Source organism: Theropithecus gelada, chromosome 1, assembly GCF_003255815.1.
Source record: "Theropithecus gelada isolate Dixy chromosome 1, Tgel_1.0, whole genome shotgun sequence".
NCBI lineage: Eukaryota > Metazoa > Chordata > Mammalia > Primates > Cercopithecidae > Theropithecus > Theropithecus gelada.
In genome coordinates, this window is record NC_037668.1 from 59,763,096 (window position 1) to 59,787,177 (window position 24,082).

At 50.6% G+C, this 24,082-nt stretch overlaps 1 protein-coding gene across 6 annotated transcripts in view; it reads left to right on the top strand.

Annotated features, from left to right (window-relative positions):
• The window catches only part of LCK (LCK proto-oncogene, Src family tyrosine kinase), a 33,304-nt gene extending 16,214 nt beyond the window's left edge, over positions 1-17,090 (top strand). The window contains exons 1-13 of one of the 6 annotated variants that reach the window (XM_025392648.1): positions 3,626-3,735; positions 3,832-3,941; positions 4,160-4,241; positions 4,416-4,506; positions 4,737-4,835; positions 4,978-5,081; positions 5,297-5,446; positions 5,720-5,872; positions 5,990-6,169; positions 10,300-10,376; positions 10,468-10,621; positions 10,706-10,837; positions 16,439-17,090. In XM_025392648.1, the coding sequence (XP_025248433.1) occupies positions 3,837-3,941; positions 4,160-4,241; positions 4,416-4,506; positions 4,737-4,835; positions 4,978-5,081; positions 5,297-5,446; positions 5,720-5,872; positions 5,990-6,169; positions 10,300-10,376; positions 10,468-10,621; positions 10,706-10,837; positions 16,439-16,641 (1,530 nt within the window). In that variant the 5' untranslated portion in view covers positions 3,626-3,735; positions 3,832-3,836 and the 3' untranslated portion in view covers positions 16,642-17,090. Of the gene's footprint in view, positions 1-3,624; positions 3,942-4,159; positions 4,507-4,736; positions 4,836-4,977; positions 5,082-5,296; positions 5,447-5,719; positions 5,873-5,989; positions 6,170-10,299; positions 10,377-10,467; positions 10,622-10,705; positions 10,838-16,438 lie in introns of those variants that run through there. The other 5 variants (XM_025392643.1, XM_025392633.1, XM_025392660.1 and 2 more) reach the window with 5 other exon arrangements.
• Positions 17,091-24,082: the final 6,992 nt, after the last annotated feature.

Here is a 24,082-nt window from a genome sequence, read left to right on the forward strand (position 1 = left end):
CCCCCCTTTTTTTTTTTTTTTTTTTTTCTGAGATGGAGTCTCGCTTTGTTGCCAGGCTGGAGTGCAGTGGCACAATCCTGGCTCACTGCAACCTCCGCCTCCCGGGTTCAAATTATTCTCCTGCCTCAGCCTCCTGAGTAGCTGAGATTACAGGCACCCACCACCATGCCCAATTAATTTTTGTATTTTTAGTAGAGACAGGGTTTCACCATGTTGGCCAGGATGGTCTTGATCTCTTGTGATCTGCCCACCTTGGCCTCTCAAAGTGCTGGGATTACAGGTGTGAGCCACCGAGTCCAGCCTTTTTTTTTTAGACAGGCTCTCGCTCTGTTATCCAGGCTGGAGTGCTGGAGTGCAGTGGCACAATCATAGCTCATTGCACTCTTGAGCTCCTGGGCTCAAGTGATCTTTTGCCTCAGCCTCCCGAGTAGCTGGAAGTACAGGCGTGCACCACCACACCTGGTTAATTTTTTGATTTTTTTCTAGAGATGAGGTCTCACTATGTTGCCCAGGCTAGTCTGGAACTTCTGAGTTTGAATGATCCTACTGCCTCAGTCTCCCAAAGTGCTGGGATTACAGATGTGAGCCACCACGCCCAGCCAGCAACTCCAGGTTTGCTCTACTCCAAATAGGTTGTGTGACTTTAAGCATACCTCTGTGGGCCTCAGTTTGCTCATCTAAAATCAGAGGTTTAGCCAGGTATAGCAGCTCATGCCTGTAATCCCAGCACTTTTGGAGGCCAAGGAGGAAGGATCACTTGAGGCCAGGAGTTTGAGACCAGTCCGGGCAACATAGCAATACCCCCATCTCTAGAACAAACAAAAAATCACCTGGGCTCAGTGGTGCCAGCTACCCAGGAGGCTGAGGTTAGAGGATCACTTGAGCCCAGGAGTTTGAGTTTTCAGTGAGTTAGGATTGGGTCATTGCACTGCAGTCAGGGCAAAAGAGCGAGACATTATCTCAAAAATAGATCAACAAATAGTAAAATTGGAGATTAGGCTTGCTGGTTTCTAAGACCTTTGCAGATGGGAGACTCTGTGCATTAACACTCCACGTTCCAGTTGATATTTATTAACTAATTTTGGGTGCTGGAGGCTTTCAGACGAATAAACTACAGTTTCTGCTCTTGATGAACCCCCACTCTCATCAAAGGTATGGGAGAGGCAGTGGGACCCTGGGGTGACACGTGAATCAGTAATCGTGGAACTCTGTGCCTAAGTTGATTATTGAGGTCTGAATAGAATGTTGCAAGAGACTGGGGTGAGAGGGAAGCAAAGACCATTGGGAAGTCTTCACAGACTAGGTGATATTTAGGCTAGGTGCCTGTAATCCCAGCACTTTGGGAGGCTGAGGCAGGAGGATTGCTTGAGGCCAGGAGTTCAAGACCAGCCTGGCCAACATGGTGAAACCCTGCCTCTACTAAAATTACAAGTTAGCCAAGCATGATGGTGCATGCCTGTGATCCCAGCTATCAGGAGGCTGAGGGAGGAGAATTGTTTGAACCTGGAAGGTAGAGGTTGCAGGAAAAAAAAAAAAAAGGGTAATATTTGAACTGAGCCTTGAAGGTTGAGTTAGAATTCAGCAGGTGGACAAAAGAGAGCATGCCGACTGGGTTCAGTGGTGCATGCCTATAATCCTAGCATTTTGGGAAGCCAATGCAGGAGGATTGCTTGAGCCCAGGAGTTCGAGACCAGACTGGGCAACATAGTGAGACCTCATCTCTACAAAAAAATAATCAGCTGGGCATGATGGTGTGCACCTTTAGTCTTAGCTGCTGGGGAGGTTGAGGTGGGAAGACTGCTTGAGCCCAGGGGGTCTAAGGGGATTGCACGACTGCACTTCAGCCTGGGCAAGGAAGGGGGACCCTGTCTCGAGAGAGAGAGAGAAAGAGAGAGAGAGAGAGGGCACATTTCACAGCAGAGGGATCCACAAGTACAAAGGCATTAAGTAAGAAAATAGTGGCCGGGTGCGGTGGCTCAAGCCTGTAATCCCAGCACTTCGGGAAGCCGAGACGGGCGGATCACGAGGTCAGGAGATTGAGAACATCCTGGCTAACACGGTGAAACCCCGTCTCTACTAAAAAAAATACAAAAAACTAGCCGGGCGAGGTGGCGGGCGCCTGTAGTCCCAGCTACTCGGGAGGCTGAGGCAGGAGAATGGTGTGAACCCGGGAGGCGGACCTTGCAGTGAGCTGAGATCCGGCCACTGCACTCCAGCCTGGGCGACACAGTGAGACTCCGTCTCAAAAAAAAAAAAAAAAGAAAAAAAAAGAAAATAGCATGGGGTGTCTGGGAAAGGCAAGAATAGTTCAGAACACAGGCTATGTGTGGAGGTGTGTGTGGGGGTGCCTGTGTGTGGGTGTGTTTGTGTGTGTGAGTGTGGGTGTGTGGGGGTATGTATGGAGGAGATGCCTGTGCATGTGTGTGAGTGTATGTGGGGGTGAGTGTGTGGGTGTGTGCATGGGTGTGGGTATGTGGAGGTGCCTGTGTGTGTGTATGAATATGTGTGGGGGGGGTCATGTGTGTGGGTGTGGGTGCCTGTGTGTGTGTGTGTATGTGGGTGTGTTTGTGGGTGTGACTGTGTGGGTGTGTGGATGAGTGTGTGTGTTTGTGGGTGTGGGTGCCTGTGTGTGTGGGGAATATGTGTAGAGTGTGTGTGAATGTGTGTGTGTGAGGGTGGGTACCTGTGTGTGGGGGGGGGTCACTTTTGGGGGGTGAGAGTATGTGTTTATTGAGTGTGAGTGTAGGTGCCTGTGTGTGGGAGGATGAGTCTGTGTGTCAGTGTGGGGGGGTACCTGTGAGGGGTGAGTGTGTGTGTATGTGAAAGTGTGTGTGGATGCCTCTGTGGAGGTGGGATGGGGGTGCCTCTGTGTGTGTGTGTGTATAGGGTGTGTATATATAGGGTGTGTGTGAGTGTGTGTGTGTGTGTGAGAGTGTGTGTAGCAGAATGGACTGCGAAGGTGGATTTGATCTTGAAGTTCTGGAATGCACGGTACATCAAACTTTATTTGAGGACAGCGCTTTCCAAGCGCTCTGAGGAGCAGCCCTAGACAAGGAGGAGCTGCAGGGACTCCGGGGGCTTCAAAGTGAGGGCCCCATTCTGCTTCAGACAAAACAGGCCCACACTTATCGCTTTATCTATGGAGTTCTGCTTGATTTCATCAGACAAAAAATTTCCAGTGCTAACACAGGCAAATAAGCGACAAAAAAAAGTTATGGCCAACAGACTGACTGGAGGGTTTTCTGCTGGGGAGAAGCACGCCCGTGTTTGAAGGAACCCTGTGAGGTGACTGTGGGGCTGTGTGAGAGGAACAGCGGGGTCCTGATGGTGGACTTAGGGAGCAGAAGCCTCTTTCTCAGCCTCCTCAGCTAGACAGGGGAATTATAATAGTAGGTAGGGTGTGCACACCTCTCCAGTAGGGGAGGGTCTGATAAGTCAGGTCTCCCCCAAGCTTGGGAAAGTGTGTGTCATCTCTAGGAGGTGGTCCTCCCAACACAGGGTGCCGGCAGAGGGAGAGGGAGGGGGCAGAGGCAGGAAGTGGGTAACTAGACTAACAAAGGTGCCTGTGGCGGTTTGCCCATCCCAGGTGGGAGGGTGGGGCTAGAGCTCAGGGGCCTGTGTGTGAATTTACTTGCAGCCTGAGGGCTCAGAGGGAGCAACGGTTTGGAGCTGGGACCCCCTCTTTTAGCTTTTCTGTGGCTGGTGAATGGAGATCCCAGGATCTCACAATCTCAGGTACTTTTGGAACTTTCCAGGGCAAGGCCCCATGATGTCTGATGTTGGGGAGCAGATCTTGGGGGAGCCCCTTCAGCCCCCTCTCCATTCCCTCAGGGACCATGGGCTGTGGCTGCAGCTCACACCCGGAAGATGACTGGATGGAAAACATCGATGTGTGTGAGAACTGCCATTATCCCATAGTCCCACTGGATGGCAAGGGCACGGTAAGAGGCGAGACAGGGGCCTTGGTGAGGGAGTTGGGTAGAGCACGCAACCCAGGAGAAAGAAATGACTCTCCTAAGATCACACAGCAAGTAGCTGGTAGACTCAGGGATAACACCCAACCAGGCTGGAGAGACTGAGAGCAGGGCAGGGGTGAAGGGGGCCAGAGTCTAACCCAGTCTTCTGCTTTCTGACCCCACCCTCATCCCCTACTCCACAGCTGCTCATCAGAAATGGCTCTGAGGTGCGGGACCCACTGGTCACCTACGAAGGCTCCAATCCGCCGGCCTCCCCACTGCAAGGTGACCCCAGGCAGCAGGGCCTGAAAGACAAGGCCTGCCGATCCCTGGCTGTTGGCTTCCACCTCACCCCCACCTACTCTCTCCCCGGTCCTGCCTTCCTTGTCCCCCGCCCTGTAACTCCAGGCTTTCTGCCCATCCCAGCCCGGTTCTCCCTGATGCCCCTTGTTTTTACAGACAACCTGGTTATCGCCCTGCACAGCTATGAGCCCTCTCACGACGGAGACCTGGGCTTTGAGAAGGGGGAGCAGCTCCGCATCCTGGAGCAGTGAGTCCCTCTCCACCTTGCTCTGGCGGAGTCCGTGAGGGAGCGCGATCTCCGGGACCACAGCCCTCCTGAGGCCACCGGTTGGGGTGGCCGCCCTTGGGACAAAATTCAAGGCTCAGGACTGCTGAGCCAGGGTTCGGCGAGGCTGGCTTAAGGGGTGGAGGGGTCTTTGAGGGAGGGTCTCAGGTCGACGGCTGAGCTAGCCACACTGATCCGCCTCCGTGGCGCAGGAGCGGCGAGTGGTGGAAGGCGCAGTCCCTGACCACAGGCCAGGAAGGCTTCATCCCCTTCAATTTTGTGGCCAAGGCGAACAGCCTGGAGCCCGAACCGTAAGTGGGGACCCGTCGTGGGGGTGAGTGGGAGCAGATCTAGGGATCCTGGAGCAGGGAGTGGGCCTGGGGTGGCGGTGAAGGCTTGAGGGCCACGGAGGAAGATCCGACGACAGCCTTCGTTCGCTTCCGCCCTGCACAGCTGGTTCTTCAAGAACCTGAGCCGCAAGGACGCGGAGCGGCAGCTCCTGGCGCCCGGGAACACTCACGGCTCCTTCCTCATCCGGGAGAGCGAGAGCACCGCGGGTGAGCGGGCAGTGGTCTCGACCGGGCGCGGGGGTGCCGCAGGGTGTGCCCGAGGTGGGGGCGCGGGATGAGCCCGAGGGGGACGCGGGGTGAGTCCGAGGGGGAGCGCAGGGTGAGCCCGAGGTGGGGACGCGGGGTGAGCCCGAGGGGGGCGCAGTGGCGGGCCAGACTCACTGCGTTCTTTAGTCCCTTTGTCCATCCATTCATTCATTCAGGATCGTTTTCACTGTCGGTCCGGGACTTCGACCAGAACCAGGGAGAGGTGGTGAAACATTACAAAATCCGTAATCTGGACAACGGTGGCTTCTACATCTCCCCCCGAATCACTTTTCCCGGCCTGCATGAACTGGTCCGCCATTACACCAGTGAGCCCGGCAGGACCCCTCCCCCGTGCCCTATCAGCCTATCTCCCCTCAGTCCCCCTCGGGTGTCCCCCATCCATCTTTCAATGCGCTCCTCCATTCCCCGCAGTGGGTGAGGTGTGGAACTTGACCCTACGGACCCAAGTGTTTGGGTGACAGCCCTACACCCCCCTGCTAGTCCACTTCACCTAGATAGGAGCTTGGAGAAGTGGGGGAAGTGGTGTCAATACGAGGCCTGCCATATTGACAGTCTTCACCCCTCCCTTGTCCTCGCAGATGCTTCAGATGGGCTGTGCACACGGCTGAGCCGCCCCTGCCAGACCCAGAAGCCCCAGAAGCCGTGGTGGGAGGACGAGTGGGAGGTTCCCAGGGAGACGCTGAAGCTGGTGGAGCGGCTGGGGGCTGGACAGTTCGGGGAGGTGTGGATGGGTGAGTGTGGCCTCCAGGACTGCCCGGGAAGAGGGGAACGGGAGGGGCTGCTGAGGTGGTGAGAGTCCCAGGACAGCTGCCTGGCGACTCTCCCACTCCTTCCCTTCCCCGATCCAGGGTACTACAACGGGCACACAAAGGTGGCAGTGAAGAGCTTGAAGCAGGGTAGCATGTCCCCGGACGCCTTCCTGGCCGAGGCCAACCTCATGAAGCAGCTGCAACACCAGCGGCTGGTTCGGCTCTACGCTGTGGTCACCCAGGAGCCCATCTACATCATCACTGAATACATGGAGAATGGTGGGTGCCGCCCGAGTCGGCTGCCGGGGGACACTGCTCTCCCCGCTGTCCCTGCCGGAGGGTGAAAGTACACCTTTTTTTTCTGGCCCAAAGCTCAAGCAAGGAGGGTTTCTTGAGCTTTCCTGGCCCCTAAAGACTCACCTCCAGCTGGGCGCGGTGGCTCAGGCCTGTAATCCCAGCACTTTGGGAGGCTGAGGCCAGCAGATCACAAGGTCAGGAGTTCGAGACCAGCCTGACCAACATGGTGAAACCCCGTCTCTACTAAAAATACAAAAATTAGCCAGGTGTGGTGGTGCATGCCTGTAATCCCAGCTACTCAGAAGGCTGAGGCAGGAGAATCCCTTTAATCTGGGAGGATGAGGTTGCAATTGCAGTGAACCAAGATCATGCCACTGAACTCCAGCCTGGGTGACAGAGCTCTGTCTCAAAAAAAAAAGGCCGGGTGCCGTGGCTCACAGCTGTAATCCCAGCACTTTGGGAGGCTGAGACGGGCGGATCACCAGGTCAGGAGATCGAGACCATCCTGGCTAACACGGTGAAATCCCATCTCTACTAAAAAATACAAAAAATTAGCCAGGCGTGGTGGTGGGCACCTGTAGTCCCAGCTACTCGGGAGGCTGAGGCAGGAGAATGGCGTGAACCCGGGAGGCGGAGGTTGCAGTGAGCCGAGATTGCGCCACTGCACTCCAGCCTGGGCGACTGAGCAAGACTCCATCTCAAAAAAAAAAAAAAAAGAAAAAAAAAAAAAGACTGACCTCCAGGCATGTGAAAAAGGTATATCCTCTGATCCTGTCTGGGGGCGAGCCTAAGATAGCAAGAATGTTCTGGAAGAGCATTCACTCCAACCTGCCCTGACCTGCCATTCTGTTTACCTTCTTCAAAGCCCTACCTTGATCTCAGGATGCTTGATCTCAGAAAGCGAATGGGTCCCTACCCCTGTTTCTCTCCCTTCTGCCCCTGAGCTTTGGGAGGGCAGATCTGCCCCGGAAGCCCTCTTTTTCAGTTCTGAGTGAGCCCCCCCATCCCGCACCCCTCTTGGTCTGATACTGGACAGAGTGAGAGCCCCAGGAAGAGGAATACGAGTTTCTAGCCTCAGCTTTGTTCACACCGATTTGCTGTGTGACAGGCCAAGTGCCTGCACTGTCTCAGTTTCCCCAAGAATAACAGCAGAAATCTAAATGGGCTCACCAGAATTAATACAAAGTATTCATCAAGGCCTCTAGCATCTGACTGCCTGGGTCAGAAGTCTGGCTTCATGATTTTATGGCTTTGTGATAATTACATCACCTCTTTCTGTCATGGTTTCCTACTATAATAACGCATTAGTAACCTCCTCATAGGGTCTTGTGAGGATGAAATAATTAATGCATATAGAGCAGTTAGAACTATGCCTACTTTAGGCCGGGTGCAGTGGCTCATGCCTGTAATCCCAACACTTTGGGAGGCCAAGGTGGGCGGATCATAAGGTCAGGAGATCGAGACCATCCTGGCTAACACAGTGAAACCCCATCTCTACTAAAAATAAAAAAAATTAGCCGGCGCGGTGGCGGGCACTTGTAGTCCCAGCTACTCAGGAGGCTGAAGCAGGAGAATGACGTGAACCCAGGAGGCAGAGTTTACAGTGAGCCAAGATCGCACCACTGCACTCCTGCCTGGGCGATAGAGTGACACTTGGTCCCAAAAAAAAAAAAAAAAAAAAAAGAACTATGCCTACTTCCAGGTGTAGTGGCTCAAGCCTATAACCTCAGCACTTTGGGAGGCCAAGGTGGGTGGATCACTTGAGCCCAGAAGTTCAAGACCAGTCCGTGCAACATAGCGAGACCTCATTCCTACAAAAAATTTGTAAAAATTAGCCGAGCGTGGTGGTGTATGCCTGTAGTCCCAGCTACTTGGGAGGCTGAGGTGGGAGGACCACTTGAGCCCAGGAGGTTGAGGCTGCACTGAGCTGTGATTGCACCACTGCACTCCAACCTGGGTAACAGAGTGAGACCTTGTCTCAAAAAAACAAAACACAAAAAAACCACAAAACTATGGCTACTATATAGTAACTGATCAATAGGTTTGTCGCTGTTATCTGGCTCTGATTCTTTGGGAGTGTAAGATTTATCCTTCTTTCAGGAAGAGAAACAAGCTGTTCATTGGCTAATGGGAAATCGCAAATAGATTATGTCATGTGTATCTTTTTTTTTTTTTTTGTCTCACTCTGTCCTCCAGGCTGGAGTGCAGCGGCACGATCTCAGCTCACTTCAACCTCCTCCTCCTGGGTTCAAGTGATTCTCATGCCTCAGACTCCCAAGTAACTGGGACCACAAGCATGTGCCACCATGCCTGGCTAATTTTTGTATTTTTAGTAGAGACAGGTTTTCACCTTGTTGGCCAGGCTGCTGTCGATCTCCTGACCTCAGGTGATCCTCCCGCCTTGGCCTCCCAAAGGGCTGGGATTACAGGTGTGAGCCACCATGCCCAGTCTATCATGTGTATCGACTTTGATTGGTAGTTGCTTGTAGCGCTGGAGAAGGATTCTGAGGTTCAATGGAAGTGAGTGCTGGGAATGATTAGTAACATCTGCCATGGACACAATGGAAGAATGGCGGTATATATATGTCTATGTATTTGCTGTGTGTGGGGGAGGTCTTTGTCTTTGGTAACTAGTTCAGCACTCAAAGTGGGGACACTCAGGTTGCTGTCATCCTTTCACAGGGTTTTTTTTTTTTGAGACGGAGTCTCGCTCTGTCGCCCAGGCTGGAGTGCAGTGGCGCGATCTCAGCTCACTGCAAGCTCCGTCTCCCGGGTTCACGCCATTCTCCTGCCTCAGCCTCCTGAGTAGCTGGGACTACAGGCGCCCGCCACCGCGCCTGGCTAATTTTTTGTATTTTTAGTAGAGACGGGGTTTCACCGTGGTCTCGATCTCCTGACCTTGTGATCCACCCACCTCGGCCTCCCAAAGTGCTGGGATTACAGGCATGAGCCACCGCGCCCGGCCATTTCACAGGGTTTTAATCTCTTGGGAAGGGCCAGTGGTCATTCACTCCATCCTAGCAACTTCCACTCATGTCCAGCTGTCCTCCACTATTAGAGAGGTGGTCCTTCAGACCCCCAGACCCCCTCTTTCTGTATTCCATCCAATATATTCAGCACATTGTTATTGTTTCTTACTCTGGGCTGGGCACCAGGAACATGGATGGATGAAACAAGGTTCCTGTTGTCAAGGTTCCCCAGTTACAGGTACTGGGAAACCAGAGTTTGTGCCATGGGAAAGTACCAGCATGCCCATGGGAGTGTAGATGATGATCCAGTTTATTATTATTATTTTTTGTTTGTTTGTTTTTTTTTTTGGGAGGGGGGACGGAGTCTCGCTCTGTCACCCAGACTGGAGTGCAGAGGCGCAATCTCGGCTCACTGCAAGCTCCGCCTCCTGGGTTCACGCCATTCTCCTGCCACAGCCTCCCGAGCAGCTGGGACTACTGGCGCCCGCCAGCACACCCGGCTAATTTTTTGTATTTTTAGTAGAGACGGGGTTTCACCGTGTTAGCCAGGGTGGTCTCGATCTTCTGACCTCGTGATCCTCCCGCCTCGGCCTCCCAAAGTGCTGGGATTACAGGCGTGAGCCACTGCGCCCGGCCGATCCAGTTTATTATGCCTGCTAAGATCTAGAGAGGCTTCCTAGAGGGGCAGTCTAACTGGGCCATGAAAGAAAAGTAGAATTTTTTTTAGCAGGCAGAGATGAAATAAAGAGGCTTTGGGGTGACAGCCTAGTAGTCTGAGTGCAGGATCTCAAAATTGTTAAAGTGTTTGAAGTCAAAGGCAGAGTGAGGGAAAGAGAAGAAGCTACCAGTGTCGCCCATGTCAAGCTTTGGATACTAGTTGAGGAGTCTGAATTCTACCTTATTGATGATGAAAAACCTACAGATCCCTCCCAGCATGCTCTACCCTAGCCCTTCCCTCTGCAAAAAAACCTTCACATATCCTGGGCATCCTTACCCTGAACACACACTCCTCCATTCTCACTCTTCACTCTTCCTTTTCACATGTCAGACACACTTCCAGACATGTGAAAAGTGTCTGGGAGAAGGGTCTGGGGACCTCCTCCTGGGGCAACTTAGGCCAGCAACTCTTGCTTCTGCCCACAGGGAGTCTAGTGGATTTTCTCAAGACCTCTTCAGGCATCAAGTTGACCATCAACAAACTCCTGGACATGGCAGCCCAAGTAAGGAGACTGGGGAGGGGCTGGGCAAGGGCACAGGCCAGTGGCGTGAAGACATCTGGCTCAGGATTGCTGATCTGTGTTTGTCCTGCAGATTGCAGAAGGCATGGCATTCATTGAAGAGCGGAATTATATTCATCGTGACCTTCGGGCTGCCAACATTCTGGTGTCTGACACCCTGAGCTGCAAGATTGCAGACTTTGGCCTAGCACGCCTCATTGAAGACAACGAGTACACAGCCAGGGAGGGTAAGTGTGAGATTTAAGGGTGATCTGGGCCCTGCAGGGTCTAGCCAAGCAGACCCAGGTGACCTCACTCTGCCTCCTCCTTAGGAGCCAAGTTTCCCATTAAGTGGACAGCGCCAGAAGCCATTAACTATGGGACATTCACCATCAAGTCGGATGTGTGGTCTTTTGGGATCCTGCTGACGGAAATTGTCACCCATGGCCGCATCCCTTACCCAGGTTAGAGCCAAGGGCAGGAACTGAAAGGGTGATGGGAAGGGCAGCAAGTCCATGTCTCCCCACTCAATTCTTTCCAGTCTCAGAATCTGAAACTTTGTAGTTGCATCTCCTCTATCCTTTCAGGGGTATGACTCCAACATCCCGAGGCAGATGCCACATGTCCCAGAGCTGGCTTCCATCTCTGTATCTCTCTTTAATAACCCCAGCTCTTTTCTTTTTCTCTTTTTTTGAGGTGGAGTCTAGCTCTGTCGCCCAGGTTGGAGTGCAGTGGCGCCATCTCGGATCACTGCAACCTCTGCCTCCTGGGTTCAAGCAATTCTCCTGCCTCAGCCTCCCAAATAGCTAGGATTCCAGGTGCGTGCCACCATGCCCGGCTAATTTTTTGTATTTTTAGTAGAGACGGGGTTTCACCATGTTAGCCAGGATGGTCTCAATCTCCTGACCTCGTGATCCACCCGCCTCGGCCTCCCAAAGTGCTGCGATTACAGGCATGAGCCACCGCGCCCGGCCCCAGCTCTTTTCTTTAGTTGTGGCCCAGGCAGCCTAGTATGGTAGAAGAGGATCTAGCTCAGGAACAAGAGGCCTACCTTTTATTAGCAGATCTGCTACTGTTTCTAACTTTCTGTTTGGCTTTGTTCAGATCATTCCTTCTTTCCCATCTGTTCTCATCTCTAATATGAGATTAGAACAGTGCTTGGTCAATACTAAGCTATTATCAATCATCACTTTGAACTAGTCACTTCACTTCTCTGAGTCTCAGTTTCCTGATATTAAAAATAAGAGACTAGGCCAGGTACAGTGGCTCATGCCTATAATCCCAGAACTTTGGGAGACCAAGGTGGGAGGATGGCTTGAGCCCAGAAGTTTGAGACCAGCTTGGGCAACAGGTCGAAACCCCATCTCCACAAAAACAAAAATTAGCCAGGTTTGGTGGCATGTGCCTGTAGTCCCAGCTACTCAGAAGGCTGAGGTGGGAGGATCACCTGAGCCAGGGAGGGAGAGGTTGCAGTGAGCCAAGATCATGCCATAGCACTCCAGCCTAGGGCAACAGACCAAGACCCTGCCTCAAAAAAAGAAAAAGAGAGACTCCATCTCTTCCCCCCCCCAAAAAAATTAAAAATTAGCTGGGCATGGTGGCACACACCTGTAGTTTCAGCTTTTTGGGAGGCTGAGGTGGGAGGATCGCTTGAGCCCAGGAGGTTGAGGGTGCAGTGAGCCATGATCGTTCTATTGCACTCCAGCCTGAGCAACAGAGAGAGAACTTGTCTCAAAAAAAAAAAAAAAAAAAAAAGGAAAAATGAGAGACCATTTGTGAAAGAGCCTGACTCATAGTAGGTTGTCAGTATACACTGACTCCCTCACCATCTCCTGGACAAAGCCCTTTACCCCTGAATTCAGCCAAGACAGGGATGGAATTTTTTGAAAGGAACTTGCTAACAAACTCTGGGGAGAGGAAATGGAGCACAAAGACAACGGAGTAGGGAGGCGCGGCACAGTGGCTAAATTTGTAGAAGCGTCCCACATCCCCAGAGTAAGGTGAACAGACCTTTGCTCCAAGGAAGGTAAAGACACCTTGGAAGGCCGGATGTGGTGACTCACGCCTGTAATCCTAGCACTTTGGGAGGCCGAGGCTGGTGGATCACAAGGTCAGGTGTTTGAGACCAGCCTGACCAACATGGTGAAATCCCATCTCTACTTAAAAAAAAAAAAAATTAAAAATTAGCCGGGCCTGGTGGTGCGCACCGGTAATCTCAGATACTCAGGAGGCTGAGGCAGGAGAATTGCTTGAACCTGGGAGGCAGAGGTTGCAGTGAGCCGAGGTCGTACCACTGCACTCCAGCCTGGGCGACAAAGCGAGACTCCATCTCAAAACAAAAACAAAAACAAAAAAAAACACCTTGGAGACAGGTGAAAAGCTGAGGGGCTTCCCTGCCCTGGGCTTGCCCCAACCCAGAGTCCAGGGGTAGTGCTGGAGCTGGAAATATGGAAATACTCTCCAGTTATCCTGCCAGGGGTCCTCACTGCTCCTCGCCTATTCCCACAGAAGCAAACCCATAGGGAATGTATCTATTAGAAGAAAATAGGCAGTGAAAGCATGATGATAAATGGAAACTGACATGTAGCATTAGGGTCAGGGAGACAATGGGGAGAAATGGGGACCTTGGTAAACTTGCAGCTGCTCCAGCAGATGGTTGCAATTAAGGCGTGGGGGACCTGAAAAACCAGATCTTTTGTTTTTTTAAGAGAAGCCAAAACTTGGAGTTTTAGGAAAATTTGTTCATTTCCATTTATTGGCGAACGAGTCAAATTGTTTAAAAGCACCCTAGGGGCTGGGCACGGTGACTCACGCCTGTAATCCCAGCACTTTGGGAAGCTGAGGTGGGCAGATCACAAGGTCAGGAGTTCAAGACCAGCCTGGCCAACATGGTGAAACCCCACCTCTGCTAAAAATACAAAAATATTAGCCAGGCGTAGTGGTGGGACCTGTAGTCCCAGCCACTAAGGAGGCTGAGGCAGGAGAATCACTTGAACCCTGGAGGCAGAGGTTGCAGTGAGCCATGATCACGCCATTGCACTCCAGCCTGCGCGACAGAGTGAGAGTCCATCCCCAAAATAAATATAAATAAATTAAATAAATTAATTAAATGAATAAATAAACAAAACCACTCTAGGGCCAATCCAAAGTGGATCTGTGGGCCATACTCTGGCTGGATTTAACCTGTGGGCTTGCATCCCCTAACTCTGGCCATGGCTGTTTAGTTCTGTGGCCTATGTCCTCCTATGCCCTAATTTTAAAATGTGAGAGTCCCGGTCGGGCATGGTGGCTCACGCTTGCAATCCTTGCACTTTGGGAGGCTGAGATGGGCAGATCACGTGGTCAGGAGTTGGAGACCAGCCTGACCAACATAGTGAAACCCCATCTCTACTAAAAGTACAAAAATTAGCCAGGTGTGGTGGCATGCGCCTGTAGTCCCAGCTACTCAGGAAGCTGAGGCAGGGGAATCCCTTGAACCTGGGAGGTGGAGGTTGCAGTGAGCCGAGACCATGCCATTGCACTCCAGCCTGGGCAACACAGTGAGACTCTGTCTCAAAAAGTAAAAAAAAATAAAACTGTGAGAGTCCCATAGGTAGAGGCCTCCCTTGTACAAGTCCTGGGGAAAAAGGGTCTCTGTTGACCAGGCTTTAGTCCCAAACTTTCCAGGAGCAAAACTTTGATTTTGTAAATACCCTATAAGATTTTGGTCTTTGGGAACTGCTTGTCACAATCTTTGTTCAGAAGACTGAAGGAGAAACCAGACACTACATGAGCAATTTAGAAACAGGGAAGGAGGGAGCTGTGTTACTGCTGTGATCACGTAGTTCTCCAGAGCAGTTCTTCTTGGGGTCTACATGCCAAACGCCTGCCAGAGGGGCCAGGACCAGCATAAAGGGAGGGAACCAGCTCAAAGACTATTTCATCTGGGTCATGGAGCCGCCTGGGGAACCTTCTCAAGCCCAAATAAGGTCTGCTTTGCTGAGGCCCAGCGTCCATTTGGCTTCCTGATGCAGGATGTCATGTGCCTGGTCTTAAAACTGGAGAGACTTCACCACTGTCTTGGTTGTGGGTGCCCATGCTGCCCTAGGCCCTGACCATCTCATCATTCCTACCAAATAATCATCATCCCAGGTGCCCTTTATTACTTATTTATTTATGTATGTATTTCAGACAGAGTCTCCCTCTGTCACCCAGATTGGAGTACAGTGGCATGATCTCAGCTCACTGCAACCTCTACCTCCTGGGTTTAAGTGATTCTTCTGCCTCAGTCTCTTGAGTAGCTGGAATTACAGGTGTATGCCACCACGCCCAGCTAATTTTTGTATTTTTTTTAGTACAAACAGGGTTTTATCATGTTGGCCAGGCTGGTTTCAAACTCCTAACCTCAGGTGATCCACCTGCCTCAGCCTCCCAAAGTGCCGGGATTACAGGCATGAGCCACCACACCTGGCCTCAGGCGCCCTCTATGAAGCATCTCCGATCCAGACTTTCTGTGCCTGGATAGATTCGATGCTTTCTGTGATATATATATATAATTTTTATTTATTTTTTTATTTTTTGAGACAAGAGTCTGGCTTGAGTTGCTCAGGCTGGAGTGTAATGGCGCAGTCTCAGTTCACTACAACCTCTGCACCTCCACCTCCTGGGTTCAAGCAATTACTGTGCCTCAGCCTCCCAAGTAGCTGGGACTACAGGCATGTACCACCATGCCCGGCTAATTTTTGTATTTTTAGTAAAGATGGGGTTTTGCCATGTTGTTCAGGCTGGTCTTGAACTCCTGGCCTCAAGAGATCTCCCTGCCTTGGCCTCCCACAGTGCTGGGATTACAGACGTGAGCCACCATGCCTGGCTTGTGCACTATATTTGATGCTTTCTCATCAATCCTCATTCAATCCTCATAACAATTCTGTCAGGTAGGAACAGCTATTTACTCTTTACTCTATTTTCCAAATAAGGAAACTGGGCTTGCCCAAGGTCCCACAACTAACATGTGTGTATTATTGAGCATTTAATTTATACCAGGGAAGCCGGTCATGGTGATGTGCACCTGTTGTCTAGCTATTTAGGAGGCTGAGGTGAGAGGATCACTTGAACCCAGGAGTTCAAATCTGCCATGTGCTATGATTGTGCCTGTGAACAGCTGCTGCACTCCAGCCTGGGCAACATAGTGAGATCCCTTATCTAAAACATTTTTTTATTTTTGTTTTTATTTATTTATTTATTCATTTATTTATTTTTTGAGATGGAGTCTTGCTCTGTCGCCCAGGCTGGAGTGCAGTGGTGCGATCTTGGCTCACTGCAAGCTCCACCTCCCGGGTTCACGCCATTCTCCTGCCTTAGGCTCCAGAGTAGCTGGGACTACAGGCGCACACCACCATGGCCGGCTACTTTTTTGTATTTTTAGTAAAGATGGAGTTTCACCGTGTTAGCCAGGATGGTCTCGATCTCCTGACCTCGTGATCCACCTGCCTTGGCCTCCCAAAGTGTTGGGATTACAGGCGTGAGCCACCGCGCCCGGCCAACATTTTTTTATTTAAAGTAAATAATTAGCTGGGAACGGTGGCTCACGCCTGTAATCCAGCACTTTGGGAGGCCAAGGCGGGCGGATCACCTGAGGTCGGGAGTTCAAGACCAGCCTGACCAACATGGAGAAACCCATCTCTACTAAAATACAAAATTAGCTGGGCATGGTGGTGCATGCCTGTAATCCCAGCTACTCCAGAGGCTGAGGCAGGAGAATCGCTTGAACCTGGGAGGTGGAGGTTGTGGTGAGCTGAGATCGTGCCATTGCACTCCAGCCTGGGCAACAAGAGTGAAACTCCATTTCCAAAAAAAAATGAAACTCCAATTCCAAAAAAAAAAAAAAAAGAAATAATCTATACCAGGCACTCCAAGTGGTGTGACTGACATTCAGCAAGTACGGCTTGTGTGACCTTACCATTGATGAAGACCAAGATTCTTTTGGATTGGTGCTCACACTGTGCCAGTTAAATATTCCGAACATTACCCCTGCCTGTGGGCTTCCAGTGCCTGACCTTCATGTCCTTTCTCCCATCAACCCCTAGGGATGACCAACCCGGAGGTGATTCAGAACCTGGAGCGAGGCTACCGCATGCCGTGCCCCGAAAACTGTCCAGAGGAGCTGTACCAACTTATGAGGCTGTGCTGGAAGGAGCGCCCGGAGGACCGGCCCACCTTCGACTACCTGCGCAGTGTGCTGGAGGACTTCTTCACGGCCACGGAGGGCCAGTACCAGCCTCAGCCTTGAGAGGCCTCGAGAGGCCCTGGAGTCCTCCCCTTTTCTCTCCAGCCTGACTTGGGGAGATGGAGTTCTTGTGCCATAGTCACACGGCCTATGCACATATGGACTCTGCACATGAATCTCGCCCATATGTGACACATATGTACCTTGTGTCTGTACACGTGTCCTGTAGTTGCGTGGACTCTGCACATGTGTCTTGTACATGTGTAGCCTGTGCGTGTATGTCTTGGACACTGTATAAGGTACCCCTTTGGCTCTTCCATTTCCTGAGACCACAGAGAGAGGGAAGAAGCCTGGGATTGACAGAAGCTTCTGCCCACCTACTTTTCTTTCCTCAGATCATCCAGAAGTTCTTCGAGTGCCAGGACCTTATCTAATACCTCTGTGTGCTCCTCCTTGGTGCCTGGCCTGGCACGCATCAGGAGCTCAATAAATGTCTGTTGATGACTGTTGTACATCTCTTTACTGTCCACTCTTTGTGGGTGGGCAGTGGGGGTTAAGAAAATGGTAACTAGGAGGCCGAGACGGGTGGATCACGAGGTCAGGAGATCGAGACCATCCTGGCTAACCCGGTGAAACCCCGTCTCTACTAAAAAATACAAAAAAACTAGCCGGGCGAGGTGGCAGGCGCCTGTAGTCCCAGCTACTCAGGAGGCTGAGGCAGGAGAATGGCATGAACCCAGGAGGCGGAGCTTGCAGTGAGCTGAGATCCGGCCACTGCACTCCAGCCTGGGCGGCAGAGCGAGACTCCGCCTCAAAAAAAAAAAAAAAAAAAAAGAAAATGGTAACTAGGTCACCCTGAGATGGGGTGAAAGATGGGATGAGTGGATGTCTGGGGGCTCTGCAGACCCCTTCAAATGGGACAGTGCTCCTAACCCCTCCCCAAAGGATTCAGGGAGACTCCTGCCTGGAATCCCTTAGGGAATGGGTGTGTCACAGGACCTTCCTCCCCATTTTAAAAGGGCAACAGCATTTTTAACTGATTCAAGGGCTATATTTGACCTCATATATTTTTGTTTTTTGAGATGGAGTCTCACTCTGTCGCCCAGGCTGGAGTGCACTGGCCGGATCTCAGCTCACTGCAAGCTCCGCCTCCCGGGTTTACGCCATTCTCCTGCCTCAGCCTCCCGAGTAGCTGGGACTACAGGTGCCCGCCACCTCGCCCGGCTAGTTTTTTGTATTTTTTTAGTAGAGACGGGGTTTCACCATGTTAGCCAGGATGGTCTTAATCTTCTGACCCGTGATCCGGCTGTCTCGGCCTCCCAAAGTGCTGGGATTACAGGCTTGAGCCACCGTGCCTAGCCCAGATTTTGTTTTTTTAAGGCTATTCAAATGAATCAGTGGGAGTGGAGGAGGAACAAATAAATCTGTAACTATCTTCAGATTTTTTTATTTGTATTTTTTCGAGACAGGGTCTCACTTTGTCATCCAGGATGGAGTGCAGTGGCATGACCACGGCTCACTGCAGCCTCAACCTCTCCAGCTCAAATGATCCTCCTGTCTCAGCCTCCCGAGTACCTGGGACTACTTTCTTGAGGCCAGAAGTTCAAGGCTAGCCTGGGCAACAGAGTAAGATCCTGGTCTCCAAAAAAAGTTTTTAAAAAACCAAACACACTTAGCCGAGCATAGTAGCTCACGCTTGTAGTCCTAGCAGATCAGGAGGCTGAGGCATGAGGAGTGCGTGAGATATGACTGTGCCACTGCGGCACTCCAGAGTAGGCGACAAAGGGAGATCCTGTCTCAAAAAAAAAAAAAAAAAAAAAAAAAAGGAAGGCTTCATTGAGATGGTGGCTTTTGAGCAAAGACTCCAAGGTGAAGGAGTGAGCCTTGTATGGAGGAGGGGGAGGAGCAGTCAACCAGAGGGAATAGGGTGAGGCAGGCGTTTACCTGGCAAGCTCTGAGAGAGGAAGGTAGATCCTACAGGCCTGGGGCCTTGTGACCTCTGCAGAAGCCATTTTGAGGAAAGTTTGTAGGAATCTCTGCAAAGCTGGTATGATCTGAATTACATTTTATTTATTTATTTATTTTTATTATTTATTTATTTTTTGAAACGGAGTCTCACTCTGTCTCCCAGGCTAGAGTACAGGGGCACAATCTTGGCCCACTGCAAGCTCTGCCTTTCCCTGCCTCACTCCTGAGTAGCTGGGACTACAGGAGCCCACCACCAAGCCCAGCTAATTTTTTTGTATTTTTAGTAGAGACGGGGTTTCACCGTGTTAGCCAGGATGGTCTTGATCTCCTGACCTCATGATCTGCCCGCCTTGGCCTTCCAAAGTGCTGGGACTACAGGTGTGAGCCACCGCACCCGGCCTATTTTTTTATTTTTAATTGAGATGGGGTCTTACTCTGTTACCCAGGCTGGAGAACAAAGGTGAAATCTCGGCTCACTGCAGCCTCTGCCTCATGGACTCAAACAATCCTCCCACCTCAGCCTCCTAAGTAGCTGGGACCACAGGTGTACACCACCACTCCCAGCTAATTTTTTGTATTTTTGGTAGAGACGGTGTTTCACCATGTTGTCCAGGCTGATCTTGAACTCCCAAGCTCAAGTGATCTGTCTTCCTCAGCCTCCCAAAGTGCTGGGATTACAGGCGTAAGTCACAGCGCTCGGCCCTGACTTACATTTTAAAAGGATGGCTCTTACTGCTGTCTTGAAAATAGACTGAGTTAGTCAGTTTATAAAACTGGGGAGATTTGGCCGGGTGCGGTGGCTCACGCCTGTAATCCCAGCACTTTGGAAGGCCGAGGCGGGCGGATCACAAGGTCAGGAGATCGAGACCATGGTGAAACCCCGTCTCTACTAAAAATAGAAAAAATTAGCCGGGCGCAGTGGCGGGCACCTGTAGTCCCAGCTACTCGGGAGGCTGAGGCCGGAGAATGGCGTGAACCCGGGAGGCGGAGGTTGCAGTGAGCCGAGATTGCGCCACTGCACTCCAGCCTGGGCGACAGAGCGAGACTCCGTCTCAAAAAAAAAAAAAAAAAAAAAAAAAAACAAAACTGGGGAGATTTTACATAAAACTCCAGATTTCTGCCTTCTCTTGTAAAATAGGGGCTAGGTATGTTGGCTCACTCCTATAATCCCAGCATTTTGGAAGGCCAAGATGGGCAGATTGCTTGAGCCCAGGAGTTTAAGACCAGACTGGGCAACATGGCAAAACCCTGTCTCTGCAAAAAAAAAAAAAAAAAAAAAAATTAGCAGGGTGTGGTGGCACACACCTGTAGTCCCAGCTACTCAGGAGGCACGCCTGTATTCCCAGCTACTTAGGAGGATGGCTTGAGCCCAGGAAGTCAAGGCTGCAGTCAGCATGATCCTGCCACTGTACTTCAGCTTGAGCGAAAAAGAGAGCGAAACCCCATCTCAAAAAAAAAAAGGAAGATTTAGCTATGTTGGACTTACCTGTCCTCATGGAGCCAAATAATGGCCACCCCTCCAGGTAGGGCATGAACTCTGCCTTTGCCAGAGTCCCCTCCACTCCCTGTTGGTCTTAGACAATGAAACTGAGTGTTAGTAGCTATTTATCATCAAGTTCGTGCTTGTTGTTCTTATAATAAAGAGAAGTGTTTTAATAAATGGTATAATAAAGAAAATTACATTATGGTATAATAAAGAAAATGGTTTTTTTGCACACACATTTCCATTAAAAAGTGAGAAAATTAAAGATACCTGAGGATGGCAGAGTGTTTGATGAAAGATGGGGAAATGTCAGCCAGGCACGGTGGCTCACACCTGTAATCCCAGCAGTTTAGGAGACCTGGGCATGTGGATCACAAGGTGAGAAGTTCAAGATCAACCTGGCCAACATAATGAAACCCCGTCACTACTAAGAATATGAAAAGTTAGCCAGGTGTGGTGGCGGGAGCCTGTAATCCCAGCTACTCGAGAGGCTGAGGCAGGAGAATCGCTTGAATCCGGGAGGCGGAGGTTGTGGTGAGCCAAGGTCACACTATTGCACTCCAGCCTGAGCCACTAGAGCGAAACTGTCTAAAAAAAAAAAAAAAAAAAAGATGGGGGAATGTCATATTTCTTTATTAAAGGGAAAATAATCTAATTTTTAAATTTCATTTATTATTTTTGTTTTATTTTATTTTTGAGACAGAGTTTTGCTCTTGTCCCCCAGGCTGGAGTGCAATGGTGCGATCTCAGCTCACTGCAACCTCTACCTCCCGGCTTCAAGCAATTCTCCTGCCTTAGCCTCCCTAGTAGCTGGGATTATAGGCGCCTGCCACCATGTCTAGCTAATTTTTATATTTTTAGTAGACATGGGGTTTCACCATGTTGGCCAGGCTGGGCTCGAACTCCTGACCTTGGGTGATCTGCCCGCCTCGGTCTCCCAAACTGCTGGGATTACAAGCTTGAGCAACCATGCCCGGCCTCTAATTTTTAAAATATGCAAACAAAGGGCCGGGTGTGGGGACTCATGCCTGTAATCTCAGCAGTTTGGGAGGCTGAGGTGGGCAGCTCACGAGGTCAGGAGATCAAGACCCTCCTGGCTAACACTGTGAAACCCCATCTCTACTAAAAACACAAAAAATTAGCCGGGCATGGTGGCGGGTGCCTGTAGTCCCAGCTACTTGGGAGGCTGAGGCGGGAGAATGGCATGAACCCGGGATGGGGAGCTTGCAGTGATCCAAGATGGCGCCACTGCACTCGTCTGGGCCATAGAGCAAGATTCCGTCTTTAAAAAAAAAAAAAAAAAAAAAAAAAAAGGCCGGGCGCAGTGGCTCAAGCCTGTAATCCCAGCACTTTGGGAGGCCGAGGCGGGCGGATCACAAGGTCAGGAGATCGAGACCATCCTGGCGAACACGGTGAAACCCTGTTTCTACTACAAATACAAAAAAGTAGCCGGGCGTGGTGTCGGGCGCCTGTAGTCCCAGCTACTCGAGAGGCTGAGGCAGGAGAATGGTGTGAACCCGGGAGGTGGAGGTTGCAGTGAGCCGAGATAGTGCCACTGCACTCCAGCCTGGGCAACAGAACCAGACTCCATCTCTCAAAAAAAAACAAAAAAAAAAATGCAAACAAAGAGCCTCTGAGTCATAACAACATAAATCTATCACCTGACTGACCTGCTGCCACACCTCATGATCTCATCTGATCCCCATACTCCTTCTCTTTGGGATACTGTGTGCTACCATAGTGTCGGTGAATTTTGTATTCCTATCTTCCCCATTTTTATTATTTTATTTTATTTCTTTTATTTATTTGAGACAGAGTCTCACTCTGTCATCCAAGTTGGAATGCAGTGGCCTGATCTCAGCTCACTGCAACCTCCACCTCCTGATTTCAAGCGATTCTCCTGCCTCAGCTTCCTAAGTAGCTGGGACCTACAGGCGTGCACCACCACACCCAGCTAATTTTCGTATTTTTAGTAGAGACGGGGTTTCACCATGTTGGCCAGGCTGGTCTCGAACTCCTGACCTCAGGTGATCTGCCTGCCTCAGCCTCCCAAAGTGCTGGGATTACAGGCGTGAGCCACAGCAGCTGGCCTCCTCCCCATTTTATAACAAGGGAAATGGAGGCCCAGAACGGTTAAGTAAACCCACCCAGGGCTAGCTGAGAATTAGCAGCAGAGAACTCAGAGTAGAATTTGTTCCCTGGCCCTTTGCTGTTTCTATCATAGAGGCAACCAGCCTTAGATTTTCTGTTACCTTATAATTAATGACTCAAATGCAGTTTCTGAGTGAGAAACACAAGTCCCAAACACTCTTTAAAGAGGCATAAAGATGTATCTTGTTTTGTTTTGTTTGAGACAAGGCCTGGCTCTATTGCCCAGGCTGGAGTGTGGTGGTGTGATCTTGGCTCACTGCAACATCTGTCTCCTGGGCTCAGGCTATCATCCCACCTCAGCCTCCTGAGTAGCTGGAACTACAGGAGCGTGCCCCCACACCCGGGTAATTTTTCTATTTTTTGTAGAGATGGGGTTTTGCCGTGTTGCCCAGGCTGGTCTTGAACTCATGAACTCAAGTGATCCACCTGCCTTGGCCTCCTAAAGTGTTGGGATTACAGACATGAGCTTGCCCTGCCTCTTGTTGAATGTAGGACCACGAGTAGGTGGCTAACTTAGCGCAATGTTTGGCATATAGGAAGCACTCATTAAATATCGACATTATTTTAGTTATTTTAATAGCCCAGCATTGCACTTTTAGGTCTTTCCGCTTTCAGTGATGATCAGTTGATAATTGATGATCTGGTGGAGTGGTTCTCAATGGGAGAGTTGGGGGCAATTTTACACTCCCTTACACCCCACTAATCTTCCCCCCAATCCAGTGGTAAAGCTATTGCACAGTACTTGGCAATGTCTAGAGACAATTTTGGTTGTCACAGCCTGGGGGGAAGGTGCTACTGGCATCTAGTGGGTAGAGGCTAAGGATGCTGCTTAATTTTTTTTTTTTTTTTTTTGGAGACAAGAGTTTCGCTCTAGTTGCCCAGGCACAGAACAGCTTCCTACAAAAAAGAATTACCTGGCCCAAAATGTCATTAGCTTCCAGGCTGAGAAACCTGCTCTTCTAGGCCAGGCACCATGGCTCATGCCTGTAACATTGGGAGGCCAAGGCGGGCGGATCCTGAGCTCAGGAGTCGGAGACCACCTTGACCAACATGGAGAAACCTCGTCTCTACTAAAAATACAAAGTTAGCCGGGTGTGGTGGCGCATGCCTGTAAGTCCAGCTACTCGGGAGGCTGAGGCAGGAGAACCGCTTGAACCCAGACACAGAGATTGCGGTGAGCCGAGATCACACCGCACAGATCACACCATTGTACTCCAGCCAGGGCAACTAAAGCGGAACTGTCCTCAGGGAAGGGAAGGGAAGGGAGGGGAGGGGAGAGGAGGGGAGGGGAAGGGAGGGGAAGAGAAGGGAAGGAAAAAGGAAAGGAAAAAGGAAAGGGGGAAGGGAAGGGGGAAGGGAAGGGGGAAGGGAAGGGGGAAGGGAAGGGAAGGGAAGGGAAGGAAAATCTGCTCTCCTATCATAGGATAATCCCATTTCTTCCTGTCTAAAGAGACTCCTACTTAAGTCATCCTGGGTGACTGCTTCAGGGAGGTAGGTTTTGGAGTCAGAAAGGCTGGGTTCTGTCACTTTGTTACAGTGCCTCTGGTGCAAAGAAGGCATTCAAAAAACCCTGTACAGTTGAAAAATTGAATTTAATTACTTTGTGTAACTTTGAGTAATTCACAGAAATCTGAACTTCTTTATCCTGTCCTGTAAAATGGAGGTAAAAAGCCCTTGGCCGAGAGGTGTTTTGAGGAAAAACTGAAATAACATTGGTAAACTGTCGCACAGTACTTGGCACACAGCAGCCCCTCGACAAACAGCTTTCTTTCCCTTTCTTGTCAGTTTCTTCCTCTCAAAACCAGCGTGTTGCTTTTCTTTTTAATTTAATTATTTTTCTGTAGCCCTCCTTTGCGATCACAAACTCGCTTTCTAACCCAGGTTCAGCCCTTTTATTGGCTG